Genomic DNA, 13,699 nt, shown 5'->3' with positions numbered 1-13,699 from the left:
CTCTGATCCTTCGCAGAGTTAAGCACATACAAATTCATTGATTTAAATTGGCTTAAGGGTTCCTAGGGATGTATGAGGCATTGATTTGTGTTCTGCTCTGCAGTCTTTTCATACAGCTCCATTTCTATTCTTTTGCAGTTCAGCTTCTGATGAAACTATTATTATTATTATTATTATTAATTAAATTTTTATACTACCCTATACCCACAGGTCTCAGGGCAGTTATGTCCTTAAGCTCTCCATCCACTAAGATAATAACGCAGTCGGTTGTCAAACGTAAAGTGGTACCTCGGGTTAAGTACTTAATTCGTTCCGGAAGTCTGTTCTTAACCTGAAACTGTTCTTAACCTGAAGCACCACTTTAGCTAATGGGGCCTCCCACTGCTGCCGCGCCGCTGGAGCACAATTTCTGTTCTCATCCTGAAGCAAAGTTCTTAACCCGAGGTACTATTTCTGGGTTAGCGGAGTCTGTAACCTGAAGCGTATGTAACCCGAAGCATATGTAACCTGAGGTACCACTGTAATTCGTTCCGGAAGCCCATTCGGCTTCTGAAATGTTCGACAACCGAGACACGGCTTCCGATTGGTTGCAGGAGATTCCTGCACTCAAGCGGAAGCTGTGTCGGATGTTTGACTTCCAAAAAATGTTCGAAAACCGGAGCATTTACTTCCAGGTTTTTGGCATTTGGGAGCCAAAACATTCCAAAATAGAGGCATTCAGGATCCGATGTTTGGCTGTGTTATAATTGCATCAATCCACACCAATGCAAAGGAAATAGAAGGGAAATCTGTGGGCAGGGGCCATCAGCCATGTATCATTTGTGAACAGCAAATACCCAACCTATTATCTGGATTGATATCCATCCTGCGCGTGGGATGAATAAGTGAACATTGTCAATTTCTATTCCCGTCAGAATTCTCTGACATCTCTGGGCGCCTAACCTTCTCAGTGGTCATGGGTTCTAGGAAAGGAAAAGAAGGAGCAACGCCTCAAATGGTCCTAAACAATGATGGTTGAGCCTTTTGTTGTTGTTTAGTCGTTTAGTCGTGTCCGACTCTTCGTGACCCCCTGGACCAGAGCATGCCAGGCACTTCTGTCTTCCACTGCCTCCCGCAGTTTGGTCAAACTCATGCTGGTAGCTTCAAGAACACTATCCAGCCATCTCGTCCTCTGTCGTCCCCTTCTCCTTCTGCCCTCCATCTTTCCCAAGATCAGGGTCTTTTCCAGGGAGTCTTCTCTTCTCATGAGGTGGCCAAAGTATTGGAGCCTCAGCTTCACGATCTGTCCTTCCAGTGAGCACTCAGGGCTTTACCTGCAGAATGGAGAGGTTTGATCTTCTTGCAGTCCATGAGACTCTCAAGAGTCTCCTCCAGCACCAGAATTCAAAAGCATCAATTCTTCGGCGATCAGCCTTCTTTATGGTCCAGCTCTCACTTCCATACATCACTACTGGGAAAACCATAGCTTTAACCATACAGACCTTTGTTGGCAAGGTGATGTCTCTACTTTTTAAGATGCTGTCCAGGTTTGTCATTGAGCATTTTACTTTCATACAACTAGGATTATCTTCCTAGGAGCAGCCTTCTCCAAGCTTTGACTCTCGGTGTTTTTGAACCAGAACCTGCTTCATTCCTCAGCACTGGCCAGGCTCTCTGGGGGGGCGATGCTGGTTTTGGATACCCAAGGTTGGGGAAAGGCTGTTAAAAATGTTTAATCTTCCAGCAATATTTTAGATTTTACTTCTTCTTTTGCTTTCTATGGTGTCTGCTGCTTCACATGTCCATTCCAACAATTCACCGTAACAACTGAGATGCTTGTTCCAATTCTGTCTCTCTCTCCCCCACAGAAGTTCCTGCTGTTCTTCCTCCTCGTCCTTGCCCTCTTGGGGACCTTGTGTAATGCCCAGTGCTCAATAAAACCAGCTGACGAAAAGGGTAAGAATTCAGTGTTTGAATGTTGCCATGTTTAGAAAAACAGGATTTACGGAGGCAGAAGATACTCCTCATGATTTTTTTCCAGCATGATCTAGGGTTGCAAAAGAAGGACAGTCCCATGAGTTACTCTGATGTTACTCAGGAATACAGGTGATTGCTGGAGAGGTGCCCTGAGCTTAAAGTCTCTCTTTGCACCCAGTGAGAATTGAGCCTTTTGCTATCTATATCGCCCAATTCCACCATATGAAGAGGCGTGTCTTCTGATTCTAGGGTAATGCTCTACTGCAACCTTTGCCAGGTGTTTTGGATTACAGTTCCCGTCAGGGTTAGGAAGAAAATTGCGGAGAAGGACCCGGACATTGACAGTAAATTTAGAATTTGGCATACTCGGAGCGAATATGGGCTTTCAAAACCTTTTGCCGGGTTGGGAACTGGCAGGCACAATACCACCTCCATTTTACCTGTATTCAAAGTTTGGCAGCTTGGTGCCAAAATTATTATGGCAGCAAATAGTGGGGACCAGAGGCAGCAGAATGGGCAGGAAGAGGAGAGAGAGAGAGAGAGAGAGAGAGAGAGAGAGAGAGAGAGAGAGAGAGAGAGAGCTGACACAGGTAGATCAGGCTGGCTGTTTTTTGTGTAAACAGAAGTGATGTATAACACAAGAAGCAAGAATGGATGTTCTGAAGTTGAGACCCACACCGTGGCCTCCAAGATATTCTAAATTTATTTATTTATTTGACAAGGCTTATAAACAGCCTACAGTGGTACCTCAGGTTACAGATGCTTCAGGTTACAGACTCCGCCAACCCAGAAATAGTGCTTCAGGTTAAGAACTTTGCTTCAGGATGAGAACAGAAATTGTGCTCCGGTGGCGCGGCAGCAGTGGAAGGCCCCATTAGCTAAAGTGGTGCTTCAGGTTAAGAACAGTTTCAGGTTAAGTACGGACCTCCGGAACGAATTAAATACTTAACCTGAGGTACCACTGTAGTTGTTTGTTGTTGTTTTTTTTAAAAAAAACAACTTCTAGGCAGCTTACATGGAATGATAGAGAACATTTGTTTATTTATTGCTTCTTAACATTTATATAAAAGGGACGCATGTGGCGCTGTGGTCTAAACCACTGAGCCTCTTGGGCTTGCCGATCGGAAGGTCAGCGGTTCGAATCCCCACGATGGAGTGAGCTCCCGTTGTTCGGTCCCAGCTCCTGCCAACCTAGCAGTTTCCGTGCGCTGCTCTGGTTTCACCAGAAGCAGTTTAGTCATGCTGGCCACATGACCCAGAAAAACTGTCTGCGGACAAACTTTGGCTCCCTCGGCTAGTAAAGCGAGATGAGTGCCACAACCCCCGAGTCATTTGCAACTGGACTTAACTGTCAGGGATCCTTTACCTTTTTAACATTTACCATATTTTTTGCTCTATAAGACTCACTTTTTCCCTCCTAAAAAGTAAGGGGAAATGTGTGTGCGTCTTATGGAGCGAATGCAGGCTGCGCAGCTATCCCAGAAGCCAGAATAGCAAGAGGGATTGCTGCTTTCACTGCGCAGCGGTCCCTCTTGCTGTTCTGGCTTCTGAGATTCAGAATCCACCCCCTTGTTTTCCTCCTCCAAAAACTAGGTGTGTCTTGTGGTCTGGTGCGTCTTATAGAGCAAAAAATACAGTATATAACGGCTTGATGGTAAGAAAAAGAAGCTCAAAGCCGTTCCTAAGCGAATAGCAAAAAAGTCATGGACAGGTGGACTGAAGCTTTACTGAAGCAAGTCTTCTTGGAGCAAGCAACAACCCCAGTTTCTGACTCTGGTTTTTATAAATTACTAGAGTCCGACCAGCATTGTTTGTTTGTTCTGCACATTTCAGGATGCTTTAAACATGGGAGGTGGCACCGTGTGAATGCTGTGTGGAAAACTAACAACTGCCAAAGATGTGAATGCAAACCAAAAGAAATGATATGCTGCAGCTTGTAAGTTCAAGTTCTAAAAACAAGTTTATGGGTGTTTTGTGTTTTTTTTAATGCTGGCATTTCTTTCTAAGTACCCAAGAACATATGAGACATGTGATTACATATGCAACCCTAGTTTATCCAGTACATGCTTGGGGCTGCAATGTTATTTATAGCCTTACCTGGAGCATGTACTCCATAGAACTCTATGGGACTTACCTCTAAGTAAATTTTACTCCAAATACAAAACCATCTTTTCCTCTTTTGCAACTACCACCTACTACTTATTGCATCCCAAGCCAACATATCCCAATCAACCATCACACATAAAATACCAGTCAACGCTACCTTTCTGCACATTTAATTTATATTCAGTAATGATTTGGGGCTCTTGAACATTGAGAATGTAAGAACATTGTTTTATTTATATACTTAAAAATCGACAACATTGCTTTCACTTCAAATTCTCCCCTCTCCTTTATGGTGTGAATTACCTCAGCCCCCAAACTTATTTGCGGTCCTGGGGCTAGTGAATTTTGCATTGGCATCTCCAGTTAAAGTATCGACTAAAGCACCTCTTTAACGTTCCTCAAGAATAGCATAAGAGCCTTCTGTTTGTACTTTCAGGACTGAATGAGGCTAAGCAAACTTCTCTCATAGGTTAGCTAATGACATTGACATGTGGGCCCCCAAAAGCCAGTTCAGGTGTTTGAACTTTGGCACATGTTTTCAGACACTGCACTTGCAGACCCTCCAAGTGTCCCTGTTTTGCAGGGATAGTCCTGGATTTACAAAAGCTGTCCCCAGGGCTTTTTTCCCCCAACCAGAACTCACCGGAACTCAGTTCCAGCACCTCTCAGGTAGGGACCATTGCCATTATAAGAAAACAAGGGAGGTGTTCATAGTGAGTTCCAGTAAAAAAATTCTAGAAAAATTTCTAGAAAAATAGCACTGGATGTCCCTATTTTCATCAGAAAAATGTTGGAAGGGACATCTCTGTTTTCATTGGAGAAATGTTGAAGGGTATGGAATAGGACAGGCATAGGCAAACTCGGCCCTCCAGATGCTTTGGGACTACAACTCCCATCATCCCTAGCCAACAGGACTAGTGGTCAGGGATGATGGGAACTGTAGTCTCAAAACATCTGGAGGGCCGAGTTTGCCTATGCCTGGAACAGGATGTTCCTATTTTCATTGGATAAATATTGGCGGGAGTGCACTTGTATGTAAGATTGCTGGAAAGTAATGCCTGTAATAATTAATATGTCAGGTTAAAGATTGTTTTCTGCCACTGAATGCATTCGCATGCATTCATCGTCTAAAATCCATTCCTAATGTTTAAAACCACAAACTCTGCGGCCCGCTGGAGACTGAGCTGATTTTGACTCTAGTCCTCTTAGTTCTCCTGTCATCTCTGCCATATGGCCTGACTATCTGTCTTCATTGTTTATAGAGTTTTCAGACCTATCAACTACGACAGGGAGAAGTGTGTTGCCATGTTCCACAAGCGAAGCTGCTCTATCCGTGTGGTGAACAAGACTGATCCTGCAAAACGTTGCGAGGTCTTTGCTGGCGTTGGTTAACACCAGTCTGTGGGTTTCTATTCTGGCCGGGTCTTTTAGGAAGGCAAGGGGCAATAGGCCAAGGAATGTAACTCTTCACATTTATTTAGGGAACCACAAATGTACTAATTTCACCCTCTCCTGGTTATTACCTTCTCAAATACTCCACCTCTATTACTAAGCAGCTTCTGATTTTGTAAGATGAGTTCATGCAATTTTTTTTATCAAAAAAAGAATCGCAGCTATCACTTGATTCCTCAAATGCATTGAAAAGCTATCATAGATCACTATGCAATGATTTAGTTTGATTTCCTGGTCGTTCATTATCTAGTACAGAACTTGAAACAAAAATTCCCCTGTAGGAAGGAGCTACAGAAAACATTAACTACTCTAGGATGAAAATATTGGAAAGCAAACTGAAATTTTTCAACATGGGAACAATCAGGTGTCAAGTCAAATATCAAAAAGAAAGTATATCTTTCAAGACTTGCATTAAGATTAAACCTCAAATATCTGAAAGACCGTCCTTATCTCTTCAGACCATCTTCCATATTAAGATAGACTGAAAGAGATCTTTTGGTAGTTCCAGCATCCAAAGAAATGGAAGAAATGATGATCTGGGAGAGAGATTTGTCTGTGGTGAGGGATGTACGAATATGCCTGAATCCATTCCAATATTAATTTGAACTAACATTTGGTATTTTCTATTCTACTGCAACTGGTTTATTTTGCAGAAGTCTGTGTTGTGTTTTTTATTTAGCATACAATAGGAATACATATCCCAACCACCAACAGATATTTACAAATCCAGCACTTTCCCTGTGTGTTCCAGAGGGGCAGCAGTATTTTGCAGCAAGAATAAATAAAGAGCTTTAAAGACAAAATGAACTCAGTGACCAATGGCCCACCACAAAGCCATCCGTGGCCGCAAACCTAACAAGGGGCAGGTCCACACCACACACATCTAATGCACATTTAAAGCACATGATTTCTCTCAAAAAATTCCAGGAACTTCAAATGATATGAAACCTTTTGTGCAAAATTGTTAAGGGAACCAAGTAGCCCATTTTTAAAAAATAATAGTTTTTATTAAGTTTTCCATTTTCACAGTCCAATCACATCACATTGAATATTCCAAATTGTACAAATACATATCATAAAGTCCAAATATTTTGCCAAGTTATAAATTTTTTGTTGGGGGTTCCCATGCTTCAAGATCAGTAGGGTCCAATCATCTCATGTTTCTACTGCCTTGAGTGTCCAATAGTCCCTTCTTTAAATCCCAAGTAGTCCATTTTTAGCCTGTGGAAAGCATTAAAATGCCCTTGTATGACAGTTGCAAGAAGGGGTTTTCCATGTTGATCCCTGCAACAAGCCCCTCCCCACGCATGATCTCCTAACTGAGGGCCTTCTGAAGCTTCCCTCGCTGTGAGAATCATCGAATCACAGAATTGTAGAATTGGAAGGGACTCCAAGGATAATTTAGTTCACACAAACAGATTGTCTGAAAACCTGTTATATATTTATTGGTCTGCGTTTGCCTGAGCTTGAGTCTGGGCTAAGTATTCTGAGCACCTGTGTTCTGATTCGATACATGATATCCAATCACAGAACATTTCAGGATTTGGGCCTCTGCCATTGGCCCTTAAACCCTGCGTCATGATTCACAGTTTAGACAGCCAATCATGTTGGGAGTGGGAGTGGCCCAGGCCTTCAAAAATGTATATAAGCAGTTGCTTTGCCTCTGTTGTCCAGTTCTGTTAGTTCAATAAAGGTTCTTGCTGTTGTTGCTGTGTCTTGCCTCATGGGAGCCCACATACACTTCACCTTACATACTAAGTAAAACTGAAATAAAAAGGTATCTGTGCTGGTCCCGAGGGTTAACCGTGCGGCGAGGTCCGAGTCCAGTCCGAGGTCAAGGGTGCGGTATGGAGGCTGTCCATCAAAGCTGAAGCGGGGTCCAAGGCTGGGAGTCGGGTGAGGTCAGGAACTCTGGCAGGAGAGCAGGACAGGGTGCAGGCAGGAACCGGCTACCAACAACATTGCTCCCGCAACCTGGGACTGGGCTGGCTGGCTTTTATCTGCCCCGAGGCATAGGGCGGCCCCGGTCCACAGTTGACTCGCCTCTCCTGGCCTGGAGCCGAGCACTCCTCCTGCGGGAACTTAGTTCCCTCTGCCTCTCTGCCCTGAGCCTCTGCAGCTCAGGAGAGACTGGAGGGTTACCGGACCCAGAGGCAACCTCATCTTCCCCTGATGGGGCTGAGAGTAGAGCACCTGCAGGCAATGGATCCTCCATCACCTCAGGAGCCAGAGCAGACTCAGCTGGTGCCTGCACCCGAGGATCCAGCACAGGTGAGGTCCCTTCAGGCTCAAGCCCCAGCCCCGGCTCAGCTGGTTCTGGAGGCGGGGACTCCTGTGCGGGCTGGGATTCCTCGGGTTCAGCCTCTGAGTCCGAATCCCAGGCTATCACAGTATCTATGGAAACCAATAAGGACAGATTCACCCATCCCAAATGCAGGCATGCAGCAGCCTAGATGAGGAGCTGCCGTTGTGAGCACATTAGATGATATAATATGCTCTTTCTCTCCTCTAGCACATCTAGAGGACACCAAAAAGAGGAGTGAGGGGCGAGTGGTGGATCGATAGGATGGGTTGCTGGTCCTATCCTAGCCGTCGCCCTGATCCAGTGGAATTGAACCAAATTTCTCCCCTATCTCTAAAAGGCACGTAACTGATCTCGCAAAATCTAACGGATCTCGCCAGATCCAAGGAGTAATCTGGAACTAAGCCCTTCCATGGGACAATACCTTTTAATTTAGTATCTTATTACCGATGGAGAATGAAATCGTTCTATTCATTAGAGGCAGCGCTGGAAATGAATGGGGAACATTCCACGGTAATGGGCTTTAATCAAATTTCCGCACAGCAAATATTAGCTAGGCAGGAAGCAAACTGTAAAAGCTGTAAAGCTGTAAAAGTCTGTAAAGGTAGACATTAGAAAAGACCACGAGATGATCGTTTCATAGAAGCTGAATATTCATTCCTTATCACCTTATATGTTTTGTAAGTTTTTTGTCGGGCGGGATGGGGGGGAGTATTCAATATTTCTGCTTCTGACTTTTAGCTAGGTGCCAAGACCTAGAGTAATTGTTCCCCGTGTAGTATAGAAATGGCAATCAAACACTGCACATTCCAGTGTTTCTGCCATGTATCGGGTTTCCAAGTCAGATACGACGGAGTAAAATGGTTTTTAAAATATAATTTCCCATGAAAATACCAAGTTCAATGTATTTGGATTAATATTATAGTGGAGCTGCAGTTCAAACACATTCAGCAATATCAATTGTCTGGATAAGCAGTTATTGCCAGAGGAAGTGGGAGGTGAAGCTGTTTATTTTGTGTCTCTCTGTGTATATTGACACTGAATGTACAAGAGTCAAGATGAATCCAACCTCCACTCAGAGATTTAACTTCTAGAGATCTGGCAGGAGCTGAGGTCCAAGGAATAGCCATCTCTCCCTCTCCCTTCGCAACTCTTAGGAAAATATTTCCAACATTTCTATGTAAGGCAGAAGAGGGACAAAGGGAAACAGAAAATTAAAACCGTCCCTCGTTAACAGAAGCAACCCAAGCATATAAATCCTTAAGTTTCACAATAGTGTTATTAACTTTGCGTTTTCTGCCAGATGTTGCAGCATCCAAATTTCACATTTCCCCATATCAGTCTAATTCTTACAGAGTTCCTCTCAACGCTCTGCATTTGTAGCTTTGAATAACTCCTGCCCTATCTTGGCCTCTTATTTGAATTCTTTCATAACACCAACATAGTCCATCTTGCTCAAAGCTATATAGGCAGCTTCAGCTTTTGAGATGACTATATCCATTCTTTGCTCACAAAAAAGCAACAACAAAGAATTGAAGAATGGAGGTAGCCTGAAGAAGAATATAAAATTACCACAAACCGGGCAAAACAGCTATCCATAGCAACCAAGGCCAGAAATCGAATCAGCGTGCTAATTGAAAATGTTTGGTTAGCATCAATTCCAGCCATTTGGAGGGAGGGAATGTCACTTGGAATGAGCTTGGCCAGATCATGTACTTAAGGTCATGTCTTGTTCCTAGATACATTTCTCACAGGGAATTTAAGGGCATTATTATGGCACCAGCAGCTACTGGAAACTTCATGACACGGAGTTCCGGGGCTTTCTTTCAGCCGGAACTTGCCAGAACCTCTCAGGTGGGCGCCATTGCCATTACCAGGAGAACAAGGGAGGTGTTCATGCGGAAATCTGACACCTCTTTTTCTAGAAAAATAGCTCTGTGGAGTGCTAGAGATGGTGGAGGGATCTGTCGACACAAACATATATATGTGTGTGTGTGTGTGTGTGTGTGTGTGTGTGTATAAACATATAAATTATAAAATATACCACAAAACTTATACACTCTTTTTAGACTTCCATCAGCACCTCTGATGATCCACCGTTTTAACCACTTCTTATGCATTTCTTAACTTTATATTGCCTTTACCTCACTTAACAAATCATCCTTCCCCTTCTCCATTTTTGCAATACTTCCAATAATACTCCTCACAAAACTTCTTGCAAACCTACAAACGTTGTCTGATCTTCACAAATACTTTTCAAGTAGTCCGTAAATTTACTCCAGTCTTCCGTGAATTTCTGGTCCCGCCGGTTTCGAATACTTCCTGTTAGTTTATCTAGTTCTGCATAGTCCATTAACTTCATTCTCCATTCTGCAATCGTCAGTAATTCTTCTTGTTTCCATTTTTAGGCCAGTAATATTCTTGCTGCTGTCATTGCATATAAAAAGAGCTTACATTCCTTTCTATTTATATCACTCCCCACAATGCCCAGTAAAAATGCTTCTGGTTTCTTTATGAATGTATATTCCAACATTTTTTTCATCTCATTATATATCATCTCCTGTCGACACAAACTTATCAAGCAGATTTTCCCCTGCCATGAATGCTTCCCTCACACCCCTAGTTCTCTGCAATGGAAGGTTTTTGGCACCTGAGGTGAACCACACTATGGTAAGGTTACCAGATTTTTAAAAATGAATCCAGGGACACTTTTCAACTTCAGTGGATTTTCTATGGGGACTGATTTGTAAATCTGGGGACTGTCCCCGGGAAATGGGGACATCTGGTAACCTTACACTACGGCACCCCTCCTCTCCCCTAGGGAAGAAGGGGTGAGCGAGGATCTACACCAGGAACAAAGTGGTGTTGGAGATAAAGATCTACATCAGGATCTGCTGCCCCTGTGGATCCTGCCACCTGAGGCGGTCACCTCACATGGCCTCAGAAGTGGTCTCACCCTGCACTGATAGGTAGTTGCTGCTGTTCCAATGGAGGAAGGGGTCTCATTGCCTCTCCACTCGCCCTGAAGTGTTGCTTGTTGACTTTGCGTGAAGTTCCTCGTTGCTAGACGGGCGCTAAGGCTGAAAGTCGAACCACATCTACGCGATGGGACTTGCCCTCAGGTAAGTGGGGTTGTGACTGCAGCCTTAGTTTGCTTTTTACCACGAATTTTAAAAACCAGTAGGACGCATCACTCGTTATACAGTGGTACCTCGGGTTACAGACGCGTTAGGTTACAGACTCCACTAACCCAGAAATAGTACCTCGGGTTAAGAACTTTGCTTCAGGGTGACAACCAAAATCGCATGGCGGCGGTGCAGTGGCGCTAAAGTGGTGCTTCAGGTTAAGAACATTTTTAGGTTAAGAACGGACCTCCCGAATGAATTAAGTTCTTAACTCGAGGTACCACTGTAGCTGTTTTCATATGGAAATCTCCATTGTTACCTGTGTAGACTTCAACTGTGCTCCTCAGTTAAAGTCTGAGGATTTCAAGCCATCAAACACAGAAGCATGTTCATGACAAATATTTTAAACCCATTACTTTGTGTGTCTCCTGCCAACCTAGCAGTTTGAAAGCACGTCAAAGTGCAAGTAGATAAATAGGTACCACTCTGGCGGGAAGGTAAACGATGTTTCCATGTGCTGCTCTGGTTCGCCAGAAGCAGCTTAGTCCTGCTGACCACATGACCCGGAAGCTGTATGCCGGCTCCCCCGGCCAATAAAGCGAGATGAGCGCCGCAACCCCAGAGTCGTCTGCGACTGAACCTAACGGTCAGGGGTCCCTTTACCTTTACCTTACTTTGTATGTTACGTTTCAAGAGATGGGCACAAACCCATGGCCACTTTCTGTATGAGCTTCACATTTATGAAAAGTTGCATTACAAAGGAGACTTATATAAGTGAATTAAGCTGAGCAAAGGAGAAGGCCTGTAAATGTTTAATATGACCACGGGAATTCATGCAATCCAGGATACAAAGCTGGCCTATTTAGTAAAATATCAACACGGTGCTAAACCGCCCTTTCGTTAATGCCTGAGTGAGGGAAATGAAATCGGATTCAGTTCACATCGAAGTGTAAAATCAAGATAGCTAAATTGCAATCCTAAACCTACTTACCTGGGAGTAAGCCCCACTTAATTCAGTCGGCCTTGCTACATGGTGAGGTTTGCGGCCCTAGATGAGTTTGTGATGGGCCATTAAAGGTAAAGGTAAAGGGACCCCTGACTGTTAGGTCCAGTCGTGACCAACTCTGGGGTTGCGGCGCTCATCTCACTTTACTGGCCGAGGGAGCCGGCGTACATGTTCCGGGTCATGTGGCCAGCATGACTAAGCCGCTTCTGGCGAACCAGAGCAATGCACGGAAATGCCGTTTACCTTTCCGCCAGAGCGGTACCTATTTATCTACTTGCACTTTGACGTGCTTTCGAACTGCTAGGTTGGCAGGAGCAGGGACCAAGCAACGGGAGCTCACCCCGTCACAGGGATTCAAACCGCCGACCTTCTGATCGGCAAGTCCTAGGCTCTGTGGTTTAACCCACACGGCGGGAAGGTAAACGGCGTTTCTGTGCACTGCTCTGGTTTGCCAGAAGCGGCTTAGTCATGCTGGCCCCATGACCCGGAAGCTGTATGCCGGCTCCCTCGGCCAATAAAGCGAGATGAGCGCAGCAACCCCAGAGTCGGTCACGACTGGACCTAATGGTCAGGGGTCCCTTTACCTTTTAAACGCTTCATTAGGAACTTTCTCTTACCTGGCATCTTGGCTGTGAGCCCTGGAAGACGTGCTCCCTGACTTGTATACATTTTCCCAATTGGCCTGGGAAGGCGAAGCCGACTGACTGACTCCAGCCACAGAAGCTACTGAACAGACTCTTGGGTTGTAGTATTGTTTAGGGTGCTCATCTCGCTTTACTGGCCGAGGGAGCCGGCGTACAGCTTCCGGGTCATGTGGCCAGCATGACTAAGCCGCTTCTGGCGAACCAGAGCAGCGCACGGAAATGTTGTTTACCTTCCCGCCAGAGCGGTACCTATTTATCTACTTGCACTTTGACGTGCTTTTGAACTGCTAGGTTGGCAGGAGCAGGGACCGAGCAATGGGAGCTCACCCCGTCGTGGAGATTCGATCCGCCGACCTTCTGATCAGCAAGTTCTAGGCTCTGTGGTTTAACCCACAGCGCCACCTGTATCCCGATGGACCATTAGCCACCTCATTAACTTTGCCTTTAAGGTGCCAAGACTCTTGTAGTTTTCGCAAGAGGACACCCCTCTGCAGATTCATTACTCTTGAAAGAAAACACACAGGGGAGGTGATTTATTTGATTTTCTGATGGTTGAGATATGCATGTCTATTGTGTTCTATAATAGATGGAAAAGAGTATTTTTCCACATCACTGGATGATGAAACAGAAGACCTGTGCAGAATGGCGGGGTGGGGGGGAACAGATGAAAGTTTGAATGAGAAAGGCTATGGAAATAAACGCCAAGGAAAAATCTGTACCCGCTGCCTCATAGAACATCTTCAGGAGAAGAAAAGGCTATGTGAGGTCCTACACAGATCCAGAGTGGAGTCTCTAAGACGGCTGGATGGCGTCTTGTAGGCCTCCTTCCAGCAACTCCCGCAGCCAAGCTGGTGCCAAACGTAATGCTCTGCTTTCTTTTGGATAACATCAGCGAGACTGAGAGGCCTGTCATCTGGGCAGCCCAGGACCCCCATGCCCAGTGTGTCTGGGCAACAGTTCACCCCCAGAGGCGCACTCCATTGTCTCTCCAGACAGACAGATTCAGGCAGTTTATTTCCTGTTCCCCAGTGTTCTTAAGACTCCCCAGGGTGGAAGAAAACCTGAGAGCTTATCTTTTTGGAGTTGATTTTGTGATAGGCTAACCCAT

The 13,699-nt window shown here is 44.8% G+C and overlaps 1 protein-coding gene across 1 annotated transcript; it reads left to right on the top strand.

Moving 5' to 3' along the window:
• Positions 1 to 224: 224 nt before the first annotated feature.
• Positions 225 to 5,454, top strand: MSMB (microseminoprotein beta; the record flags this gene model as incomplete). Its single annotated transcript, XM_083738591.1, has 4 exons — positions 225 to 284; positions 1,848 to 1,935; positions 3,790 to 3,892; positions 5,325 to 5,454. 4 exons carry the CDS (start codon positions 225 to 227, stop codon positions 5,452 to 5,454), a joined length of 381 nt encoding a protein of 126 aa, XP_083594717.1.
• Positions 5,455 to 13,699: the final 8,245 nt, after the last annotated feature.

Source organism: Podarcis gaigeae (genome assembly GCF_964106915.1).
Source record: "Podarcis gaigeae genome assembly, chromosome: 5".
Lineage (NCBI taxonomy): Eukaryota > Metazoa > Chordata > Lepidosauria > Squamata > Lacertidae > Podarcis > Podarcis gaigeae.
Note: the sequence above shows the minus strand (reverse complement) of the source record. Positions and strands in the feature narration are given on the sequence as shown.